Source organism: Nanorana parkeri, unplaced genomic scaffold, assembly GCF_000935625.1.
Source record: "Nanorana parkeri isolate BGI_ZX_2015 unplaced genomic scaffold, ASM93562v1 scaffold550, whole genome shotgun sequence".
NCBI lineage: Eukaryota > Metazoa > Chordata > Amphibia > Anura > Dicroglossidae > Nanorana > Nanorana parkeri.
In genome coordinates, this window is record NW_017306818.1 from 254,923 (window position 1) to 281,185 (window position 26,263).

A 26,263-nucleotide genomic window follows, 5' to 3' on the forward strand; every position below is an offset into this window, starting at 1 on the left:
ATCCAGATATTTTGAGTATGCATTGGTGATGAGTTCTTCCGGATACTCCTTATCTCTGAATTTTTTGAAAAGCAGTTGACTAGAAGTGGTGTAGTCGCTATTTTGTGTACAGTTCCTTCTTAACCGACAGAACTGACTCTTCGGGATGTTATCCTTCCAACGGGGGTGGTGGCAACTATTATAATGCAGGTATGAATTCCCCCCGGTGGGTTTGATGTGGTTGCTTGTGACGATGTTTTGTCCTATCGAATGGAGCTCTAAATCGAGAAAAACGAGTCTCGTGTTGCTGACTTCATGGGTAAATGACAGGCCAAATTTGTTGTCGTTGCAGTGTGACACGAAGTCAGCTACACTCTCAGGTGGGCCATCCCAGATTATTACAATATCATCGATATATCTGCCATAAAAGATGAGTTTGTTGGCGTGGGGGTTGTTGGCCCAGATATGCAGAGCTTCCCAGTGTCCCATCGTTAGATTGGCGTAGCTTGGCGCATAGTTAGCCCCCATGGCAGTTCCTTGAGTTTGGAGGTAGAATTTGCCCAAAAAGGAAAAATAATTATGCGTTAGCGTAAATTCTGTACAGTCAAGAAGGAACTGGACCTGGTTGAAGTTGATCGATGATTGGCCTAGAAAAAACTGTAGGGCATTGAGGCCCACTTTATGGGGAATGGAGGTGTATAGAGAACTTACATCTAGAGATACCCAACTATATGTGTACGTGGACAGGATGTTGATAAGATGACTGGAATCTTTGATGTAGGATGGTAATGAGAGGACTATCGGTTGTAAGAAATGGTCAATATATTTGGAGAGACCACTAGTTAAGCTATTGGTACTTGCGATGATAGGTCGTCCAGGAGGATTATGACTATCTTTATGAATCTTTGGTAAATGATAATAGTAGGGTGTACTGGGATATTTTTGTTGTAAGAAGTTTTTTTCTTTTTTGTTGACAATACCCTTTTTGAAGGCTTGACATACTATAATATTTATTAATTATATTGGTTATATGTAGGGATGCGGAAATTAATGATGAATTCCTCGATTTATCGTAAATTTTTTTGATCGATCAAAACTCTTTTGATCGGTACTCGCCTCTCCGCCGGCTTCCGGGTGTTTCGTCGGAGATCCGGTGACGTCACGGACATCGACGTCACTGGACTCCTCTCCCTTCCCCAAGTGGCTCCGTCGGCTAACGAAGGGAAGGGGGAGGAGTCCGGTGACGTTGATGTTCGTACGAACAAGAACATTTTAATCAGTAACAGCCCTAGTTATATGTGATCTATTTGATATTTAGCACTATATTATTCAAGTATTATTGATTAGTGCAGTGCATTTGTTTGATCTACTGAAGACATATTGCCTTTCAGAAAATGCTATTCATGCTGTCATGGAGATCCAGTTGCTTTCTGAATCACTGACCCAGGACAAGTTCTGACTTCACTCTGAGTTTTCTGATCTGCATGCAAGGTAGTACTGTAAAGCTAGAGTAAACCAGGCAACTAGGATTTAAGAAGAGGGCCATCAGAGGCAGCGTCCATATTTCTCTCAGTACATGTTTCCTCTAATGTGAATGTTTTTATTAATGAGTGTTCATATTTTAAATGATTACCTTTTGTGCATAATATTAACTCATTGCATATGCAGGCCCTGATTGGTGATTATCAGCGCTACCAGTGAGGTTTACTGATCCTCCCTGTCATTGCAATATAGATCTGACCCCATGATAAACAGATGACGCTAAGCTTATCTCAACTATCCTCTAACAAGGATTGCTATTATTCATTAGTAATTACTGATATAAAGAAAATTACTAGAGGGAAAATATGAAATATAAAACAGTATTTAAAAAACAATAATCAAAAAATGGAACAGCAAGCAAGTAAATTAGTAGGAAAAGCAGGAAGTGACACACCAATGGTATGAGAGCCTATCCAGCTTTATTGAACCCGGGCATAGCACATTGCAGCCCCACCTAGGACCACTCCTCTCTGATGTTTCCCCAGTATCTCTATCTCTATGATCAAAACCCATATTGAGTAAAATGTTAGAGAGGGACATTTCTAGGTGGGGGTTGCAGAGTTGTATGTCCAAGTTCATGGATGTGATCTGAAATCATCGGTGTGCAATCCTGCTTTCCTACTGAGTTCATAGAGCTTGGTTGGGCTCTCTTTGGTCGCACACAGAGGTTGGGGATCTTCACATAGGCTTGAAACAGTGATATATTTCTACATGTCTATAGCAAGCAAGCAAAAATGTGAAAGTAACACAAAATATTTATTTCCAGAAATGTTATAATTACAACTTAAAATATGTATTTACTAAAACATACAATATATACCCTTTAACATAGTTTTTCTTTTCTTTCTATAGCAGGGAGTATATAGAATTTGCTATCCTTACAGCTGGGAGAGCACAGTGCAGTTTATCTATAGAGATAGTAACAGCTCACAGGCCAATAGATGATCATATATAAGCCATTTCCCAAGTTTACAAGCATGAATAAATGCTCTCTACCTAGCATATAATTAGTATTTATTTAGCATTGCTACAAGAGATTCCTGTCATACCTTAACAATCTTTATAGATTATTTAAATGTTCAGCATTACATAAAATAAAGCATAGAGAAAAATGCATTAACCTCTACCATGAACATATTTCTTGCAAGTATCCTCCTCCTAAACTCTAGCCATGTTGGGTATTACGGCAGCATAAATTGCTTTCCGCATTATTTCAACTGAATTACATTTTTGCTTCTATTGCAATTGTCTTATCCTGGCTACATAACTTATCATCATTTCCTTTTCTTGCCCTGACATTTAACTGGATACAACCTTTCTGCGGAAGCAATAAATTGAGATAGTGACATAAGTTTATTTTTCTTGTGCCTTCGCACAGTCCACTGTGCATGATTTGTGACTGCTTTCCAGCTAAACAACTTTATTATATACAAGCTGATTAGGTGTATGATTGAGTTGCCCTTGTGTTCTGGCTTCAGACTTACTGCTTTAAGTTTATAGAGCTCTTTCTTACTTTTTATGTCTGCCCTGATAAGAAAGTGCAAAGAAAAGGCAAGCTTATAGAGTAACATCTGTTACTTATATAGAAATGTTATTTCGCCTTCAAGAGGTTTTATGGTGATGACTTAACTTGGCAAGGAAATCTCCCATAATGCTATGAACTGAACCCTCACTCTGGGCTGAATTCTACATATTTTCCAACTCCTTCAACTCCTCCCATGCTTGCCTCCAGGACTTCACTAGAGTCTCCCCCATCCTATGGAACTCTCCACCCCAACCTGTCCGTCTATCTCCCACACTGACTGCCTTTAGGCGATCCCTTAAGAATCATCTCTTCAGGGAAGCCTATCCCACCTCAACCTAACCACTGTACAATCACTTTCTCAAACAATCATCCCCGCACAGATACCTCCTCATGTATCACCTGCCCCTCCCTTCACGGGCAGGGCCCTTCTTTACCATCTTGTCTTGAATTGTATTGTGATTGTAATATCTTCCTTATATTGTAAAGCGCTGTGCAAACTATTGGCGCTATATAAATCCTCTATAATAATAATGGAAACTCCACTATCCACTATCGGGCTAAGTGACCCCATAAGAGCTTCTTGTTTTGTTTACTAAGATTTTATTAAGGTATTTGTTCATTACAAAGTACAGAGCATGTCATAGAAAAGACATTATTAAAAGCATTTGTTAATGATCTTGACTCGCAGTTTGTTCAGTACAGCTGGCATTAGTCATTGGGACTCCCACATCAGTAGCCTATAGTTTGGTAATTCATAGTGCAGTTGTTTATAGCAATTTTCTGGTTAGCTGACTAGGTTAGTGCATATTAAATTAGTGGAATGTGTACATATTTGTAAAAGAGGTCAAGAGTATAGTAAGGGTATAGCAGAAATGGAGGCTAGTAAAGGGATTGGGATAAATGGTGGGAGGGAAAGGGGGACTAGGTTAGACCTGGAAAAAAGAGAAAAAGAAGACCGAGAAAAAGGAAGGGGATGGAAAAGCAAAAAGGAGTCATGGTCTGGATGATCAGGGAAGAACTGAGAAGTCTCTTGTCCAAGTCCAGCAGTGTAGTGTATGATTTCCACCAGATTTTGATTGTGTCCTTTTATTTTTCACTTTGTCAAAGTTAAGAGCAGGATTTTTTTTACAGCTTTTTAGCTAAAAAGTAGTCATTTTTTAGTAATTGAAGTTTGTTACATGCAAAAAATGGTTGGGTTAGGTTTATGCAGAAGGGCTTCCCACCAAAAGGACTGTGTTGATAAGGTTATACAATACAGGTGAAACTCGAATAATTAGAATATCGTGCAAAGTTCATTTATTTCACTAATGCAACTTAAAAGGTGAAACTAATATATGAGATAGACTCATTACATGCAAAGCAAGATAATTCAAGCCGTGATTTGTCATAGTTGTGAGGATTATGGCTTACAGCTCATGAAAACCCCAAGAACCCCAAATCCACAATCTCAGAAAATGAGAATATTACATGCAATCAATAAAACAAGGATTGTACATAGAACAATATCGGACCTCTTAAAAGTACAAGCATGCATATGTACTCAGTACTTGGTTTGGGCCCCTTTTGCAGCAATTAATGCCATTACTTTTGCACGATATTCTAATTATTCGAGTTTCACCTGTATATTGTCATTCATAGGGTAAATTGTCCATTGACAGCCTAAATCCCTCCTATGTCAGGGGGCATTGGGTAGCATTTTAAATGGCTGTCAGCATGAGCTGTAGCATTGGTTGGATTTTTCATGGACCTTTCATGAAAGTTTCTTCCAAAAAGATGACTGGGAAATTCTTTTCACAGACTATGTCAAACTATAACAGTATCCATATTCTTCTCTCTTGTTTCAATAAAAACAATAAATCTTTTAAAAATAAATTCAGAAGAGTAGCTTCTGAACTTCATGTTTACGATCATGACATGCCTTTGATAAAAAATTATAGAAAAAAAGTTGCTGTTGTTATGTCCTGCAGATTGTAGACACTGCCAGCAATGAAGGATGGTGTAAAAGTGCTGTGAGCAAAAGCAAATGGATAGACCAAAATGATTGTGGGTTTCATTTATAAAAGTATTTAAAGAGGAACTTTCCTCTGGAAGCTGTGTTCAAAACAGAGGGCAAAGAGCTAGTCACCAGTATTGCCTTTGGTCTACCTGCAGCTGATCTTTCCCCATTACTGACTTATAATGCCTTGTTTTGCACTGTGTGTCTGCGTGGAGGTGGCTGTCTTACTAGAGGCAAGGCTTTGCATCCTCATGTCAGAACCTCCAAGGAGAGCAGTGAGCATTAAAGAAATGACATCATCAAATCTCCCTCCAGATCTTCTGGAGTAAGATCAGAGGCTCAGCAATAACAGGCAGCCGTGCCTTAGATCTCACTACAGATATACAGCTATGAGGCTGTATGCAAAGGAGTGTCTAGCCACCCTCAGATCAGTGCGATTCTGTTTTTCAGAAGTGATTCCAGACAAAAGGTACATGTTCCATATAAAATGATAAATCTTCACTTTTTTGAGTTCAGGACTACTTTAGAGAAAAATTGCACTCTTAGTGCACCTATCCACCCTTCTCAATCTTCACTCCAGAAGTCTTTTGCCGATCTCATAAATTTACCTACAACAGTGTTATATGGAGCTCTTTACTGTATTGCCTGCCAGGCACCAGAAATCCACCATGTTGTTGTACTGGTGCATTCACAGCACAGTGTCTTGGTAGTGCTTTCTGCTGATTTCAGCTGCACAGTGTCAGGTGGACCACACGGTGAAAATCTCCAGGCAGCACTGTTATAGGAAATTATAGGACATGCAGAAACCTATGATATACTAAAAGTACTGTTATCCTTTGCAAGAAAAGTTGACTGTATTGTCCACAGCAGCCAGTCAAATCCCAGCTGTCATTTTCCCCTGCTAGTTTGAAACTGAAACTAGTATATGTGGCTGCTGTGGACAACACAGACCAATATTCTTTCCTCTGCTGAAAGGAACATCTGTCATGTCCTGCCAATAATATTGTTCTGGGAGTGCAATGTATGTGGGTAGCTTTATTTCCACCAGTGTGTAACATTTAATAATACAGTAATTGTTTTAGCTGAGTTATTTTTATGACCATTACATGTTTCTACCTTCAGGTGATCTGTCCCTGATAGAGAAGTTAAGTGAAGATACTCGGGTATCTCAGAACAAGCTGGCTATGGAGGCTTTGAATGACTTGAAATTGCTGCACCGATACCTAAAAATCTTTGGCGTAACAAACAAGGTGTGTACCCAAGGTACTTTGAATTTGAAGATACACAAATGTTTTATGTAGAAAACATACAAACAAAATAAAATACATTACTTGCAGACCTAAGTAAAAAAGGAACTGTTGTCCTTTTTTCAGCAAAAAAAAATGCATTTACATGTGATAGAGATCATCTTAATATACATTATCTTATCCATGTGTGTTAATGTATTAAAAACCTTGTTTCATTACATAAACAGTTTCCTGCTTAGCAGATCAACATAATGATTGTACCTGCTGATGTTTTGTGACACCATGTGTTTAATGGAAAACATTAAATTCTCTGCAGATCCACAATGCTCCTAGCAGTCCGTGTTTTTAAGCTTTGTTGGAGAAAACTAATATCATGGTTTTGCTTAAAACAGAAAACCATTATTTATGTTGCCATCCCTATTGTGGCATTCACCCTAGCCTAAGAAATTGAGAAAGGCCAGGTATTATTAGTAATCAATGGTCATTGAGTAGCATAATAAGATGAAACAGGGAGTTTCAGTCCACTGACAGCACTAATGAAAAGGGCTTTGTGCATTTCTCATTTCTAAAGCTTCCTTTAAAAAACTAAAAGTGTCAGTCCTTTTTAAGAGTGAAATTATAGCGTGTTCAGTGCAGTACCTTTATTAGCTCAAATTTACTGTGCTGCATCTGTTTTACCTAAAATTTACTGTACATCACCCTTTTTACCTAACATTTATTGTGCAGCACCTTGTTTACCTAAAATGTTCTGTGCTGCACCCTCCTTACCGAAAATTTACTGTGCAGCACCTTCTTTATCTAATATTTTCTGTGCAGAACATTCTTTACCTAAAATTTACTGTGCAGCACCTTATTTAGCTAAAATTTACTATGCAGCACCCACTTTACCTAAACTTTACTGTGCAGCACCTTGTTTAACTAAAATTTACTGTACAGCACCTTCTTGACCTAAAACTTACTGTGCAGCACCCACTTTACCTAAACTTTACTGTGCAGTACCCTCCTTACCTAAAATTTACTATGCATCACCTTCTTTACCTCAAATTTACTGTGCTTCTTCTTTACCTAAATTGTTCTTTGCGGCACCCTGCTTACTGAAAATTTACCATGCAGCACCTTCTTTAGATAACATTTACTATGCAGCACCTTCTTTACCTAAAATTTTCTGCGCTGCACCATATTTACCTAGAATTTACTGTGCAACACCTTCTTTATCTAAAATTTTCTGTGCGGCACCCACTTTACATGAACTTTACTGTGCAACACCTTCTTTGCCTATAATTTACTGCGCAGCACCATCCTTACCTAAAATTTACTGTGCAGCATCTTCTTTACCTAAAATTTACTGTGCAGCACCCACTTTACCTAAACTTTGCTATGCAGCACCTTCTTTGCCTAAACTTTATTGTGCAGCACCCTCCATACTTAAATTTACTGTGCAGCACCTTCTTTAGCCCACATCTGCTGACCTGCTGCACCTTCTTTACTTAAAAGTTTTCGGTGCAGCATCTTTTTTACCTAAATGCACTATGCAGCACCTTTTTTACCTAAAATGTTTGACCCTAGGCAAAAATGAGCAGTTAACCCTTGCAGTGCAGGTTAGCACCACTGCAAGGGTTAACATTTCTGCCTGCGCTTCTTCTGGAAAGCCAGACTTCAGAAAAACTGATAGCAGGAGCCAGATTGTAATGGTTCCAAGGTGGCTGTACAAAGTGTAGGGAAGCAGAGGCCATGGAAGGAACTACTGTGCATTCCTGCCCACCACTTGTGCATCACTTGCAGCAGCCTGCCTCATTCTATATTGATAAGTGTTAGGTGGGCATAGCAGTTGATGGAGGGCGGGTAGTACACTGCAGCCAGCTCCTGCCACCACCTGTATACAGCAGCGGCCACCCTCCCTCCAGCTCACTGAAGGTTTTATCTGCTTGCTGAAAGTGAAGGCCAGGAGATCCTTAGGGCAGCGTTTTTCAACCACTGTGCCGCGGCACACTAGTGTGCCGTGAGATATTGTCTGGTGTGCCGTCGATTAATCGTTAATTTCTTTGATCGATCAAAATTATTTTGATCGATCAAAGTTACTCACCTCTCCATACTGCCTTAGGGGACCATAAGGAAAGCTGCATGTTTGACACTCATGCCTTATGGTGTCACTAAGCCTATAGCAGATTCTCCATGAGAAGATATGGATGAATAAAACTGGATGATTCCTTTAAAACCTATTTTAAAGTCACATAAATAAGTATTTATTCAGCCATTTAGTTTCTCTACTTGCTTGTTATAGCAGTTGCACAGTTTGGGGTTTTTAACAATATTTACAGATGCGAGGCAGGCAGCTTCTCTGCAGCTTGCTGAATGTTTTATCTGCCTGCTGAAAGTACGGGCCACAGGGAAGGTGCTGCATGTTTGACACTCATGCCTTATGGTGTCCCTAACCCCTTAGCACATTCTCTGTAGGAAGATATTGGTGAATAATTCTGGATTGTTCTTTTTTTGAAGTTTCAAAATTAAATATTAAACCAGATAGACATTATACTAATGGCCTCCATTTTTATAATTTCACCTACTGTGTACTTTCCTGTTATAGCAATCGTTTTCTATTATTAACATCTTTAGTTCACTACTTTTTCCCCAATATTTCTCCCAATGTTTTTTTCCTTAGATTGTTTTAGATCTCAGTTTGGCTCGTGGGTTAGATTATTACACTGGAGTAATATACGAAGCTGTGCTGCTCAGCGATAAGACATCACAGAATCAAGACCTTGGCATTGGCAGCGTGGCAGCTGGGGGTCGTTATGATGAACTGGTGGGCATGTTTGATGCTAAAGGCAGAAAAGTACCCTGTGTGGGAATCAGCATTGGCATAGAGAGGATCTTTTCCATAGCAGAGAAAAAAGCTGAGGTATGAAATCAAACTATAGGAAAAATATTGTATCTCATGCCAGTTCATTTTTGTACTCGCTTCCCATGATGCAATTAGATGACATGTATATATATGTGTAACATAATGAAATAATTAAATGATGAAATCTTCTTTAATCTGTAATGCTTTCTAACACCCTACAGCATGTATGCTGTTTCCCTATAGCTATTAATAATAATAATAATATTATATAGGATTTATAAAGCGCCAACAGTTTGTGCAGCGCTTTACAATATAAGGAAGACATTACAATCACAATACAATTCAAGACAAGATGGTAAGGAGGGCCCTGCCCTTGAGGGCTTACAATCAAAAAGGGAGGGGGAAGTGATACACGAGGAGGTAGCTGTGTGGGGATGAATTGTTTGAGAACATGATGGTTGAGTGGTTAGGTTGAGGTGGTATAAGCTTCCCTGAAGAGATGAGTCTTAAGGGATCGCCTAAAGCCAGTTAGAGTGGGAGATTGTCGGAAAGGTTGGGGTAAAGAGTTCCAGTGGATGGGAGAGACTAGAGAAGTCCTGGAGGCAAGCACGGGAGGAGATGACGAGGGAGCTGGAAAGCAGGAGGTCTTTGGAAGAGCAGAGGGGACAGTTAGGGTGATACTTTGAGACGATGTCTGCCGGGGGGCAGAGTTCTGGATGGCTTTGTAAGTGGTTGTTAATATTTTGAATTTTATCCTTTGGGCTATTGGAAGCCAGTGTAGGGATTGGGAAAGGGGGGTTGCAGACACTGAGGTGGTTGGTTAGGTGGATGAGTCTAGCAGCAGCATTCATGATAGACTGAAGGGGGATAGCCTGTGTAGAGGTAGGCCAATGAGGAGTGAGTTGCAATAGTCAAGACGAGAGATAACAAGTGAATTAATAAGTAATTTTGCGGTTTCATTGGTGAGGAAGGGGCGTATTTTGGAGATGTTACGGTGAAGGTGGCAGGATTTGGATAGTGATTGGATGTGTTGAAGAAAGGTGAGGTTTGAGTCAAAGATGACACCTAGGACCTTGGCATGGAGGGAGGGTTGGATAGTTGTGTTATCAATCTCAAGGGAAACGTTGTGGAAGGTGCACGGGCAGGAGGAAATATCATGAGCTCAGATTTTGAAAGGTTGAGTTTTAAGAAGTGTTGTGACATCCAGACCGATATGTCAGTTAGTAGATTAGTGAGACGCAAGGACACTGAGGGGGTGAGTTGTGGAGTAGAAAGATATATTTGAGTGTCATCGGCATACAGATGGTATTGGAAGCCATGTGAGGTTATTAACTGACCAAGGGAGAAGGTGTAGATAGAGAAAAAAAGGGGTCCAAGGACAGAGCCTTGGGGGACCCCTACAGAAAGAGGAAGAGGAAGGAAGAAGTTAGATATGTAGGTGACACTAAAGGAGAGCTTAGATAGGTAGGAGGAGAGCCATGAGAGAGCAGAGTCTTGTAGGCCAAGCGAGTGGAGTTTTTTGAGGAGGAGCAGGTGCTCAACAGTGTCAAAAGTAGCAGAAAGGTCTAATAGCAAGAGTAAGGAGTATTGGCCATTGTTTTTAGCTGTTAGAAGTTATTAGTGAGTTTCAGGAGGGCGGTTTCAGTGAAGTGTAGGGGGCGAAAGGAGATTGGTCTGAGATTGTTTAGGTTGGTAGGGTCCAGTGAGGGTTTATTGGGGTGACCAGTGCATGCATTAGTGGGGAGGGAAAGTTGCCAGTAGAGAGTGAGAGATTGACAATGTGAGTAAAAGAGTGTAGGATAGAGCAAGAGGGTGACCGAAGTAGTGGTGAGGGAACAGGGGGCATGGGGTGAGGTGGGTGTCGGAGAGAATCTTTGTAACCTCCTCTATGGTGACAGGATCAAAAGAGGAAAGTAACAAGTGTGATGGTGGGTCTGGTACATTAATAGGGGAAGAAAAGTAGAAAAGAGTTGACGTGGATGAGAGTGTGTTAATTAGAGTGACAAAATAAGTCTGTTTGGCAGCACGGAGGAATGACTTATATTTTAGGAGGGCAGCTTTATAGAGGGTGAAGTCTTGCAGAAGCCTAGTTTTCTGCCACAGTCGTTCAAGAGCGTCTATGTCTTTTTAGATGTCTGGTTTCTTTTGTTTCTGTGTGTAGTGAGGGGAGCCAAAGTGTCTAGAGAGGATGAGAGCGAGCTGTTGTAGACAGAAGTAGCCAGGTCAGGGCAGGACAGGGGGTGAGATTTTGTCATAGAGGTTGTCAGTAGCAGAGTAGAGAAGAGCAGGGTCGAGGTGGCGAAGGTTTCTCCGGGTGACAGTGTGCCGTGTAGGAGGGAATTAGGGTTGGGGATAGGGTGAGTGTGAAACTGACAAGGAGGGGAAAGGGGGTGTTGGAGAGGTTGCAAGGAGTGCATAGATGAGAGAAAATCAGATCTAGTATGTTACCATTAGAGTGAGTAGGAGTGTGTGTCCATTGTGTTAGATCGAAAGAAGAGGTTAGGTTAAGATATGGAGTGGAAGCTGGGGTGAGTGGAATTGAGTGGAAGCTATGCCACACTTGCAAATCTCTGTGCCAGTAATGTACTTTCTACCCTATCTTTAGGAGTCAATAGAGAAAATCAGGACTACTGAAACCCAAGTACTGGTAGCAACAGCCCAACCAATGTACCTTGAAGAGAGGATGAAACTTCTTTCTATGCTGTGGAATTCTGGGATTAAAGTAAGTACATTCCTTACAGTGAACTTCTGTCTTTATGAAGCAAATAAAAAAAATATCTGTATAGAAATACAAGGCTGCATTCTTTTCAGGTCACTAAGCAATCGTGTTTTTATTGTTTAGACTGCTCTGGGCTTAGAACCATGCCTGTTCTGAATGTGGAAAACATACAATGCACTGATAATGGCCAACAAGTAAACACTTTATATTCTGACCTCAGTTGTTATAGTAACTTATTTACCTTGAGACTTCTATGCCTGGCCTAAATTAAATAAAGACAATAAATGCTAGCAGTCTTTGTGAGATAGGTGAACACAACAAAACACTTGGTAGGTGAAGGTTATTTATTGTATGCAAGTAGACAGATTTAAAGTTTTTTATCCTGATAACACCTACCTTACATTTGGCACATGTTCCCATTCACATTGTATAACTTAGAAAATATTTATAAATAGTTACTTATATTTTTCAGTGCTTGTCACTTGCTTAAAAAGCCTACACTGCCTGTCCTAACAAAGGGTTAACCCTTTCACTGCCGCTGCGGCTTTGTTTAGAGGGGCCTGTTATACGTCAGTGGCAACAGACCCCTTTAAACAAAGCCGCCAGGGACTCTGTTTACATTTGTAAAGCCTACTGTCGGCTTTACAATTGAAGTGATTATGGCAGTTCAACTGCCGCCAGATCGCTTCCAGGGTCTGGTACAGTCCAATAGCTTTTTTAGAGTGGAAAGGTGACACTAGGGGTCTTTTGGCCTTGTACCTGTCCCCTCCAATGTGCTATCACTGTGCTGTGACTTGAAAGCCCATTGTGTGTGCTTTGACTTGAAAGCCCCCTATGTGATAGCAATTAAATAAAGAAAAAAAATAGAAAAACGTTTTAAAAAAATTGTATTGAATAAAATAAATGTAAAATAAATAAATAAAGGCCCCGGCAAGCGCGTACACATTAATGCAAGCACACGTTGAGTGTCGCCGAACACGCCAGAGTGAGACCTATAATTCTACGGCCAACTTTCACAGATTTCTCTAAACTGATGACTTGTATGGGCTTTTAAAGCATTGACTGTGGACAATTTCGGTTACCATATTTTTTATGTTTTTTACTCTTTGTAACCTCCTCCTTTATATTTTACAAAACAAAATGGTATCATCTTGTGTATTTGGGCACTAAAACTAACTTAAGTACATTTGTTACAAAATTTTTGGGTTAAAAAAAGAGTTGCGCTAACATCATGCAAAGTAAAAATTTGCAACTGCCACCATTTTATTCTACAGGGTCTTTGCCTTCAAGAATAATGTTTTGGGTGTTTAATTTTCAGGCCTAAAATGTGGATTATAATTTGTGTGCAAAAAATGCGAAAGGGTTAATGAGAGGAAGCTTAGTTTGTTCCTATATATTTACTTTTAAACTGTGATTAAACTGGGCTGTGATTTGTAGTCTCTCTACAGCTTGAAGTCTGTGGTGGAGCACCAGGGCCTGGCTGCAGCTGTAAGCATGGTATATCTGCCACTGACTCCAAGTTGAAGAGAGACTACAAATTCCAGTAATACATTATACAAGAATGCAGAATACCACCAACTATAGAGGACTACAAATCCCAGTAATATATTATACAGCAATTCAGGATAATACTACCAACTATATAGGAACACAAATCCCAGCAACAAATTACGCAGCAAGGCAGAATACTGCCAACTATAGAGGACTGCAAATCCCAGTGAAGCATTACACAGCAATGCAGAATACCATCAACTATCAAGGACTACAAATCCCAGCAATAATTATAAAGCAATGCAGAATGGCACCAGCTATAGAGCACTTCAAATCCCAGCAATACATTGTTAAGCACTGCAGAATAATACCATCAGCTATAGAGGACTACTAATCCTAGCCATACTTTATACAGCAGTGCAGAATATTATGGAGCTACATACTCTGTGTTGCTCCGGGTTCACGGCCTGATGTCTCCAGGGTCTCGGGAGGGCTGTGCAGGGTTTCAGGGGGGACTGTGCAGGCTCTCAGTAGCCTGTTTAGGCTCTAAGGTGGCCAGCGTCGGCTCTAAGGTGGCCAGTGTGGCTCTCTGGCAGGAGAAACTGATCCCCAATAGTACCCTTCAGCAATAAATAACGTCCTCCAGGGTCTTTGAGTTCTAATTGTAGCCGAAAAGATATATGCTTAGCAAACAATATAGCCACCCCTTTAGACTTATCTGCCGCATTGGTGAAATAATGCTGTGTATAATGCTTATGTATAAAGGGAGGATTATAACTGTTAGGAAAATGCGTTTCCTGTAAAAAGAGCACATCTATCTTTTGGGAAGGATAATGATTAAAAGCTACCCGTCTTTTTACGGGTGAGTTAAGACCCTTAGCATTATGCGTCACTATACAAATATCAGATCCACAAAAGGACAACACCTCTGCATAATTGTGCGAAGTCGGTCCAGTCCCCCGATAGATACTGGCTCTCGGACCATAGTCGATAAATAAGCCAGGTCCTCATTCCCCCTAAACTCCTTTGGGAGTGAAGCTCAAGGCAATTGGGACACCACCCCCTCCCCGACCGTAATAAGAACAGGTTCATAGTCAGACATAAAATATAAAAAGCTAAAGAAAAGTAAGTTGCCGTAGCAACCGTCACCCAAAAATCCAAAAAAACACATAAATCACAACACAAAAAACAACACCTAGGGCCCTTAGGTACCCTATCCGAACACAAATTAGAAGCCACCCAATACGGGTAGCACACTTGACACGAACGGGGGGAGCTCCCCATGATCGGGTCAAGTGAGGGCGAACGGCTCCCATCGGCAGCCTGACCTCACCACGGCTATATAACATAAACCAAGTATATAATACACAGACAAAAAGATAAGTAAATAAACAGCCGATATTTCCCTAAATCCCTTATAATATGAAATCTACATTTGTAAACCCATCAGAGTGTCTAGCTGCTGTGAAACGTTACACCCCCACCCCCCGAGTCCGGAGGACAATTACCGTGTTTCCCCGAAAATAAGACACTGTCTTATATTTTTTTGGGCTCAAAAAAACACACTAGGTCTTATTTTCGGGTAGGTCTGATTTTTTTTAATGTACAACAATCCACACTTATTCATGTACAACAGTCTACATGTATTCATGTACAAAAATATGGTGATCAGGGCAATCAGGGGTGCCGTACCTTTCCAAGAGCAATTTGCTAACCAAATCGCTGGCCAGAATGAGCGAAGTGCGCTTTCACTATCGATTCCTCACAGGCAGAGTGCATTTGGTATCACTTCGGACAGGAGCCGGCGCTGTAGAGGAGGCATTAGCTTATGCGGCTCTGCTCCCTCCGGTGCCGCCTCGCCTCCTCTAGAGCTGACTTCGTTGGCACCGCTGGTTCTCTCCTGCCTCTCCCGCGGCTCTATTTTCAGGGTAGGTCTTATATTTTAGCAATTCCCAAAAATAGTACTAGGTCTTATTTTCGGGGTAGGTCTTATTTTCGGGGAAACAGGGTACACCCCTGATTTGCTGATGGAAAAACTCCTTAAATTCCTTAATAATTTTAGATGAATGTGTGCTAAATGAATAATTTATTTTTTTATTTAATTTATCAATAAATAATCCAGGGCTGTGTCCATCCCCTAAATGTCTAATATCCAAAACTATACTTCAGCAGCAAATGATGGCTATTGATTTAAACTTTGCGGCACCCTCAACCATACCTAAATAAATGATTGATTCCTTGTAACCTAATTAGGTAGCTATAAATAACCCTTAATTTGCCCCTTCCTATCTCCCCTAGGATAGGAAACTGAGCACATCTATAAACAGATTTTGTTCAATAGCCAACAATTCACTCTCCAACTCAAAGTGCTTAGTGATTACTACCTCCCCTAGACCTTGTACCGCATCCCCTTTCCCTAAAAATATGCTTTCCTCGCACCTAGATAGTTACCTATTCGTCACCAGGGTCCCTTCCCTACCACCACATTCAACCTTAACTTGTTGCATAGATCTCCGCTCGATTAGTCCCCCAATACTGGGACCAATCCCCGCAATTATGGGGTCTTATAGGAGCAGGGTCGAGGGACGGAAAGGAGAGGGAGAGGGGAGAGGGAAAGAAAAGAGGGGGAAACGAGAGATTATACACATTTTTCTCATGCCCACTCTACCTATGCTCGTATTGACCATATCTTTGTGCTCCCTCGGATGCTGGCTGGTATCAGATCAGTAAAAATTAGAGAGGTTTCTTGGTCGGATCATGCCTTAGTGGTAATGACTTCTTCCTTGGCCCAACCCGCCCGAGGATTGGGTCATTGGAGACTTAATGACTCACTCCTTAGCGACCGTGTGGTGGTGGAGGAGGTTCAGACTGCGCTGATTGAATACTTTCGTATTAATACTGCCTCAGTCTCCTCGCCCATCACCAACTGGGAGGCACATAAGGCCACTCTAAGAGGGCATCTTATCTCCATTGCTACGCGTAAGAAACGCCAACGGACATCACATATATCCAAATTAGAGGGGGAGCTGTCGACATTGACCCAAGTACACAAACAAAACCCAATGAAAGCTCTACGAGATCGTATCGATCAGACTCGTTTGTCATTAAATTTAGCCCTTACAACGGTGGCAGAGCGGAGTCTACGTTGGTCTCAACACAGATTTTATTCTCATGGGGACAAAATTGGTCATCTTCTAGCTGTTAAATTATCACCCAAACCTCGTAACTACTCGATCCCTAAAATAAGATGTGCGACAGGAGTATACTTGCAGAACCCCAAAGTGGTTATTCAAGAATTTGAATCTTTCTATGCCCGAATGTATGCCAATACACATGAGCCATGTAGGTCGTCAATACAGCAATTTTTGATGTCTTTGGCTCTTCCCAACTTAGACCTGGAACATGTAGCTTCATTGGAAGAGCCAATTTCTCAATCTGAAATTAAACTGGCTATTAAACTGGCAAAGGCATCTTCTGCCCCTGGACCAGATGGGTTTTCAGCCAGTTATTATAAGAAATTTGAAGAGATACTGCTCCCCCATCTTGAATCTCTCTTCCTAGCTGTTGGTAAGGGTGAGCCCTTGAGCCCTCATATGAACGAGGTGTTTTTAAGCCTAATACGTAAACCCAATAAAGATCCCGGAGAAATAGCTAATTATAGACCTATATCTTTAATTATTAACGATCGTAAACTGCTCACAAAAATCATGGCAAACAGAATAAATTATTTTCTGTCCACTTATATATACAAAGACCAAGTGGGGTTCATTAGGGGGAGGCAGGGGCCAGATCAAATTCGCAGGGCAATTGATATAATATCTTTGTTAAGTCGGGGTGGGGAAAAACCAAAGGGGCCACTGGCCTTCTGTTGGCAGTTGACTTGCAGAAGGCCTTTGACTCAATATCTTGGACATACCTCTTTACGCTTCTGGAGGAATGGGGGTTCGGTACTCAGTTTATCCGTATGCTCCGGAACTTATACTCCATTCCTTCAGCTGTTATTAAAATGCAGGGATTTAAATCAGACCCAATTGCGGTCCATAAAGGTACTAGACAAGGATGCCCACTTTCCCCTCTATTATTCGTATGCCTGGCTATATCGATACGAGAGAATTTGGATATCAAATGGGTAAATTGCGGCTCAAGGGAGCATAAATGTTCCCTCTTTGCAGATGACTTATTGCTGTTTCTCACTCATCCATTGATTACTCTTCCTAATGTAATGACTACCCTCGATAGGTTTGCGAAAGTGTCGGGGCTCTATATAAACGTAACTAAATCTTTAGCCCTGAACATAAATCTGCCCCCTGAGTTAGTGAATACGTTAGAAGGGGCATTTGCCTTTTTATGGTCATCAACTACGCTACCCTATTTGGGGATAAACCTTACCCCCTCTTTTGATCTCCTATACCAGGGGTGGCAAACACAAGGCCCGCGGGCCGAATCCGGCCCGCCGGACCTTGTAATGTGAACCAAGCGAATTTTCCGCCTATTTTCAGGAAATTACAGGGGGACTTGGAGAGGTGGTCTTTATATAAACTATCCTGGCTAGGGAAAATAAATGCTATTAAAATGACCCTTCTTCCTCGTCTGTTATATCTTTTTAGGGCCCTCCCTATTCCTGTCCCTAGATCAGAATTAGCTACCTTTCAATCCAGTTTGGTGAAATTTATATGGGGGGGTAAGGGTCATCGTCTACCCAGAACTACGCTTTACAGTACCAGAGAGTCTGGAGGGCTGGGGGTCCCAAATATTCACCACTATTATCGGGCTGCTCGTATAGCACAACTATCGGTCATATATTGCAGAGGGGAAGTACCGGACCGGATTGCAGAGGGGAAGTACCGGGGAAGTACATGGAGTCGGAAGCAGCTAAAAATATGCCTTTTAGATCTATTGAAATGGCTGCCTCCTAGACTGCGTCCACCCATTATGGCCCCTACCCTCTCTAATTCCCTGGCTCTCTGGGATCGGGTAAAAACTCAGGGAAATATTAGCTCAGCCCATACTCCCCTTGCCCCTTTATATCAGAACCCTGCATTTGCACCTGGTATCCATCTTAAATCATTTCAATGGTGGCGGGACAAATGACTATATAGAATAGGTCAGTACCTTAAAAGAGGGAGACCACTGACTTTGGAATACTGCAGGGAGTACCTAGGTATGCCAACATCGGAGTTGTTTCGTTATTATCAAATTACTCACTTTTTAGGTACTATATTAGCACAAAGTGACTCTGGAGGCGATTTCAGTCTATATGAACGATGGTGCCTTCAGTCTAGTGATCAGAGAGGGGCCATCTCCCTGTTGTACTCCATAATGTTGGAGTCTCCCCTAAGCAGCTATATATGCTGGCTTGGGAACAAGATTTGAATATGGTAGTACCAGAGGAAATATGGAAGTGTCGTTCAAGGGTGACGACTCGGGGCCTGGTTAATGTATCACTGTTGGAAGCCAATTTTAAAGTTTTTTCCAGGTGGAACCTGGTGCCCTCCAGAACTGCTCTCATGTATCCGGGATCATCTCCTCTATGCTTCCGGGGGTGTGAGCTTGGGGGCACTATGTGCCATGTATGGTGGTCATGTCCTCGTATGCGCACATTCTGGGGCAGGGTGTTCAACCTGATATTTTGGGTCACAGGAGTGAGAGTTCCTAGAGACCCCGCATATGCTCTTCTTAATGATACCCTTCCCAGAGTTCCCGGATATTGTACATGATTGATAACTTTCATGTTCCTGGCAGCTAACATTACAATTGCCAAAGCCTGGAAAACACCCAGGGTGTCTTTGAGGCAAGTAAAGATCAAGCTGTCCTGGATCATGATGCACGAAAAATTGGCGAGTATTCTCCTGGATAAAATGACGCAGTTTGAGGCAACTTGGGGTTCCTGGCTGGAATATGAAGGCTGCATAACAATATGAGGGAAACGGAGTGGTTTTTGGGCCCCACCCCATCCTGACCAAACTTTAAACTTTTTTTTATTTCTTTCTCTCTTTTGTAGGTTCACTGTCGTCCTTTTTTTTTTTTCTCTCTCTTTATGTGTTTTCCGGTGTTTGTTATGTTATTTTTTAGAGTTAGATTTAAGTAAGGAGATGTAGTAGATATGTCTTAGTGGGGACTATACTACCGTATGTTGAATGTATGATTTTAGAGTGGCTATACGAATAATGTCCTGCTAGGGCGGAAACTACATTAGCTCAATATATTGTTTTATGTTATATGTATTGTTTATGTACTGACAAACTAATAAAAAGTTTGAAATATAATATGCCTGAATAGAGGGCCGTCGCTGCCTGATTGCGGCCGGTCACTGACCTGGATACCGAGGCCTTCAGGGTCAGCCGGGCCTATTTGCAGGGCCGAACCTGGAGCGGCAGCTCCACCTGCGCCTACGTTAATCTGGCCCTGTCGCCTATGTTTATCTGGCCCTGTCGCTTTCAAAATAGCCTTGTGACTGTCTATGTGCCTGCTAATTGCTGTGTGCCAAGCCGTCATCAAATACCTCAGTACACAGAGACAGAGTATCACCAATCACAGTGATCACATACTACTGTTTACATTGGAGGAAGGAGAGGAAATAGTAGTAATCGTGAACAGATAATGAATGAATGGGTTAGAAGCAGCGGCTGATCCATTCATTCATTTTCACTGACTGTGGGATCTTTTGTTAATTCTTTCACTCCCCATTCTCTCTTAGGGTCCCCACACACCTTACGATTATCGTACGATAATCGCGGGAAATCCCGCGATCGTACGATGATCGTAAGGTGTGTGGAAGCCGTGCGACCTCTACTACTGTAAGGTCGCACGACTTTAAACTTACGGACATGTTCGAAAACCCGCCGAGCATCGTACGATGTTCGGCGGGTTTGTGGCATGTCCGTACGATAACAGCCGTACGGGCCGGTGTGCGCAAGCGCACACTGCCCGTTCGGCATTGCGGTCATCGGAAGCCCGCCCCTCAGGGGGCGTGGCTTGCGATCATCGCAAGTACGATCTGCCTATGCAACATAGGCAGATCGTACGTTTTTTTAAGTACCTTACAACCATCGCAAGACAAAAGTCTTGCGATGGTTGTAAGGTGTGTGCCCAGCCTTACACATCTATGCTCCATTCTGTCTCTAATTGTGACCTGTATATTAACCCGTCATCTCTTTTATCCTGCACATCTGCGCATTAACCCCTTCATCTCCATCTTTCCACTGTATGTGTCCAGTACATTAACCCCTTCATCTCCTGATCACTCTGTGAATGACCTGATGTGCTGTATGCCAAGCTCTGTGTTTTACCCACTTAGCAAAGCATGCTTCTTCATTTCCAAAAAATTTGGCAAAAAATTAGATCACCTTGGTGTCCAATTTCCAAAAAGTTAAAAAAAAAGTTTGGTCTATCTGTCCGATTAAAAATTATTTGGGCAAAGCGTTGCATAACTGAATAATTGCCAAACTGTCACAGCACTTAAAGAGGAACTTTACGCATATCATTGAAATGACAACAAACACACCTTTTAGAAATATTTAGTAATGACAATCTACAAACAGATACTTCTAGATAATTGCAGAATTTTTATTCTTTACATACCTTATATTTCTTTTCCTCCCCATTCTTCTCACAGTGGCCATTTTTACCAAGGTCAGAACAATCTATCTCCCTTTACTTCCTGGCACATGTGACTAAGACATGTGACCATGCACATCGTCTCAGGGGAGAAAAATGCCTTTCCCTGAGATCAAGCAAGATTACAGATGAAATTTCCCAGCAATGCTGTGCTGACGTAATATTCCCAGGATGCAACGCTTGGGCATATTGCATCACTAATGCCCGTTAGGACCAGGAAGTGACCTCTGACCTCTTTGATATGGTAATAATTTCATTGTCTTGATACTTAGGAACATACCACATTCATAAACAAAATAAACATAACCTGCACACATCCAAACAAATTACCCTGTAATGAATGGCCACACATTTGCTGGTCTGTGATACACGCAGTGTTGAGTAAAGTTCTTTAAATATGGCATCCATGGCAATGTCTGGGATTCACTGATCTTTCACAACTCATAGCTTCTCCTGTCTTGGCCATCTTCCCCCCGTGACCTCTTCTGTTTTGGCAGTCACCACCCACTAACTATGACTCTTCTTGTCTTGGCAGTTGTCCATATGTGTAGTTTTTCTGAATAGTGTATAGAACTGAAATTTACTGCACTGATGACAAGTTAGCAACTAGAAAGCAGGCGTCCGGTGCAGACAGAGGACTCTATAAACAGCTAAGCACTACATAAACGAACCTAGAGGTTATATTCAGTCATTAGTATTGGGATATGGTTTATAAAAGCATTTTTCTGAACATGCACACTACACTCTGTATAAGGTTTTGAGAACATAGTCTTTAAATAAGCAATTGATTGGTCTTTTCCTTTTTCCACACAGGCAGAAATGCTGTACAAGAAGAATCCTAAATTACTTACCCAGCTGCACTATTGTGAGAGTGCAGGGATACCCTTGGTGGCCATTATTGGGGAGCAGGAGATTAATAATGGCGTGGTCAAGCTAAGAGATGTAGCAACACGTGAGGAGGTAAACACCTGCTTTGTCTCTATAGCTGGCCATATATCTATAGATTACACTGGTCAACAAAAAAACAAAAACAAATTCTGGCCTGGACTTTTGCAGCTGTTTTAGACTAATTTCAGGGTGCTGATTCCAAATCCGATCTCAGATTTGCTCCATCACATCTCATTTTTATGCTATCGGCATACCCCATTTTCATTGATTTTACCCGAAATTAACTCTTTGTCACTTGATTGCAAGTTGTTGCGAGTCAGTGACTGCTTTAGTGTTAAAATATGGTGTTGTATTTTTAGGATAGTGTGTTTATAATATAATTTTATGTAGATATCCACATTCATTTAATATTTTCCTTCTGCGGGGCGTGATCTAACAATGGCTACAACATCCGAAAGAAGGAAATGCAGTAATGACCCATATATCTTCTGCTACATCTGTGGCAGCTTCACTTTGCAGGATCAAAGGCGCAACATCAATACCTTTGTCAAGAAGGTTTATCTTGCCTACTTTAAAGTACGACTTGGAGACCAAGACAAAAATTGGGCTCCTCACAAAGTGTGTAAAACCTGTGTTGAAACTTTGCGATCATGGTCTAAAGGAAAGAATGCTAAGATGAAGTTTGGTGTGCCAATGGTTTGGAGAGAATCTACAAACCATTTGCATAACTGCTACTTCTGCCTTGTCAATGTAAAAGGTTTCAATAAGAAAAACAAACAACACTTACAATGCCCAGATATCCCATCTGACAGACGACCAGTTGAGCACTGTGAGGAAATACCCGTGCCTGTAACTGTTTACCGAGCTACCAGAGATTGATGTTGAATCCCTTAGTTTACCTGCTTCTACAGATGATGATGATGATGCTCAGATCGAATATACACCATCTGATGCAGATTGTGATAAAATGTATCTGATTAGTCAGCCTGAATTGAATGATCTTGTAAGAGATTTGTATTTGCCAAAGCAGTCTGCTGAATTGTTGGCTTCCAGGCTGCAAGAGAAAGGACCTGGCACTAGTGTCTCTTTTTATCGTAACAGAGAAGCAGCACTGCGAAAGTACTTCCATTCAGATGGTCAACTTGTTTATTGTAATGATGTTGAAGGGCTTCTTCTCAATATGGGACTGCCCGTATATAATTCAAGTTAATGGAGACTTTTTATTGACAGTAGTAAAAGGAGTTTGAAATGTGTGTTACTTCACAACAGAAATATATATGGTTCAATCCCAGTAGGACACTCTGTAAAAATGAAAGAAGAGTATCTTATCTTATCTTATTCTTGTATGTATGCCTGTATAGCTATTCGTATATGAGCATAAATTTGCTGTTTTTATTGAAAATTCAATATTTGATATCTCAAAAACTGATGCCAGATTTGGAATCAGCACCCCAAAATTAACTTAAAAATGTTGGAATACCTTATGCCAGAAAAAGTGTGTTGACCAGTGTTATCTGCAGATTTTCTATGGTCAGATGGAAAAAGTGCAACAGATTCCTCCATCTACGCTAAACTGTGTGGATGGAGGAATCTCCCACTGGGCCAAGCGTCAGTATCTTGCTAGTCAGCCCCGCTGGCTCTCAAAATACCTGAACAATGCCTGCATCCAATCAGATTGTTCAGGTATTTTGACAGCCGGCGGGGCCGACTAGCAAGATACTGAAGCTTATTTCTCTCAAGTAAACCATAAAGCACCTTTTATGGCATTAAATAGTTGTTGAATATTTGCTCCAACAGTTAAAGGGCGTTTCATTACCAAGTATTAACAAACAAATGCACACTTGCAGGCTGCAGTGCTATGTCTTCTATACATATAGTGGGATAATACATGAAATGTAATCTCAAATATTATATTCCAGCCATCCAGTGCTATGGACTTCCTACCATCTTAGACATTTTTTTCGGGAGAAACAATATCATTGTTCTGGCGACCATTGTAAAATTTCAGATTAACCAGGCGAGGATTTAGGCATCTGTAAACATCTAACAGTTGTTGTAACCATTCCCTTCTCTAAATAGTTTTGGCTTTAGTTCATTTTATCTACAGCTGAACTCTGGGCAAACATGACGCAATTCATTTTTAAATGCAAGCAGTGTAACACCAGAGTTTGCCCCGGTAGCAGCCTCCTGCATTCACTTTACAGCAGGGCTGGAGTATGAGATGAAGAAGCGGTAGAAGACACCAATCAGTTCATGTTATGACAAGGTGCATCCTGATAGGTGTAGAGAGCAGCGTGATAGAGATGAGATCATCACTGTGCTGCTTCTCATTTCACTGTCTAGTCACTGGGTGAAGCAGGTCCAGGATTACCAGGGCTGAGAGGAATATGTTGAACAATGATGGCTTTCAGACTGAGGACATGTGGCACCAGAACAAGTACTGTGGGGAAATCTCTTATTGAAGATAAATATTTCAGGAAAAGCTGGTTTTGTTATTTTATGAATTAATTGGCAATTCATTGTTATATTGTTGTTTTTGGCTGGAGTTCTGTTTTAAAAAAAAAACATTGAAAGACCTCTTATGTCCTTTACTTTGACTACATTTCAACCCCTAGGAATGGTATGGTTACCAGTAGATCTTAGTTTACATATTAACCCTCTGGGAGGAACTGTGTCAAATGCTTTATCAGAATCCTGTTATCTTACATCCACAGCCACCTTATCTGTCTGACATTCTACTTACTTCCACAAAAAGAAAATAGATGTGCTTGGCAACACTTTTCTTTCATAAATTCTTGCTGGCTATCACCTATGATGTTATTTTCTATCATATGCTCATGTATAGGTAACTGTTTGGTTCAGGCCAATCCTTTGGTACCAAGCCAGCCATTAAAGTGACCCTGTCGCCAAACTAAAAGTGGCAATAAATACTGCCCTTGTAAATAATAAACTGAATATTTACATAAATGACCTTCCAAAAAAAGCAAAATATTTAGCTGATTTCTTCAGAAACCACCAATTCCAGAAGTGTCAATCTCCTGGTCCGTCTTTGGCACACAATGGTTCCACCCAGCATCCCCCTTCGACAATAATGTGACCTGTAGGAATGTTGGGTCAGCAGCAGGAACCACTGAGGGGGGCACATGAGATTGACACTTCTGGAAACTTCAGCTGGTGATTTGTCTTGAATGGTGCAGCATTTGGCACCTCAGGCAACAAGAGAGGTAAGTAGTCACTTCCTTATTTGTGGGATCAGAATTTATATTAAACCTAACTGAGAGACAAGTGGAGGTTGTTATTGTTATGTCTCATTATGGTAATGCTAGTTACTTGGTTGTCATGCCACCCTATTCTGTCAATACTTTGTATCACTAACCTGGAAAAAGATGAAGAATTCTGACTTTAATCTGACTTTCCTGATCTGCACACTTGTTACAGGTCAGTGTCTCAGAAAGTTCTGATGCCAAGTGTCAGTGTAATAGACAATTAGTACCTTCGTGAGAAGGTCAGTAAAGACTGCTGCACAATTCTCTTAGGAATGATTTACTTTAAATAGCCTTTAAAATGAGAAACAATGGTTTTGAAGGACTGAGCTCAGCTCTTTGAGGATGTATGGATGTAGGCCATCTGGTCCAGGTGCTTTATTTACATCTATTTTGCCTAGTTATGTTTAGACCATTTCAACATTAAAGCTGAACTCCAGGTGAATTGCTAAATACACAGTTGAAACATACTGTATATTTGGAAGATGTTTATCAGGAGTTTGCATTTCTGTCCATCCAGCCCTCAGATTTACACAGTGCCCTCCCAGCCAGCTCATCTAGGCTGATTACTTTATCTGCTGCAGCTAAACTTGAAAGATAGGTCATCTCCTCATACCCAGTCTGTAACTGAATAGTGATTGAGCAGAAGTAGATCACCTTGGAGTTCAGTTTTAAGCTACTGTGCTGCCTTTATTGTGTCAATATTATCCTTGTGACAGCCCTACCATGTTCCCTTTTTAGGGGACCGTAAATGCTCATACCTGGTCTTTTCACTGGTGATATTGTGAGCATAGAAAATGTGTTTATATCCTCTGCTCCTGGGCTCCATTTTGTGCCCATAATGATGTATTCTCAGACAATCACTCTCATTCGGCACAAGAAAACATTCGATTTTGCCTTATTTGCACAGAACAAATGTAAATGTCAGTTTCACAGAACCATTGGCTCTGTGAACTCTTTATTAAATACACCTCATAGAGGAATACTTTGTGCTGACTTCATACATCCAATCGTGCAACCAAAAATCCTATTTTTATTACCTTTGCACATCATTGGGTATTCTTTGCAAAATTATTTTTCACTGTGTTTTACCTTATTCACTAAGAAAAGTTAAAATTCACTTTAAAAGTGAACCCCACTAATATATATATTAT

The 26,263-nt window shown here is 41.0% G+C and overlaps 1 protein-coding gene across 1 annotated transcript in view; it reads left to right on the forward strand.

Moving 5' to 3' along the window:
• Positions 1-26,263, forward strand: part of LOC108791427 (histidine--tRNA ligase, cytoplasmic-like) — a 123,238-nt gene that overhangs the window by 96,421 nt on the left and 554 nt on the right. The window contains exons 6-9 of the mRNA XM_018561914.1: positions 6,165-6,292; positions 8,949-9,188; positions 11,737-11,853; positions 21,772-21,918. Of these exons, the coding sequence (XP_018417416.1) occupies positions 6,165-6,292; positions 8,949-9,188; positions 11,737-11,853; positions 21,772-21,918 (632 nt within the window). The remainder of the gene's footprint in view (positions 1-6,164; positions 6,293-8,948; positions 9,189-11,736; positions 11,854-21,771; positions 21,919-26,263) is intronic.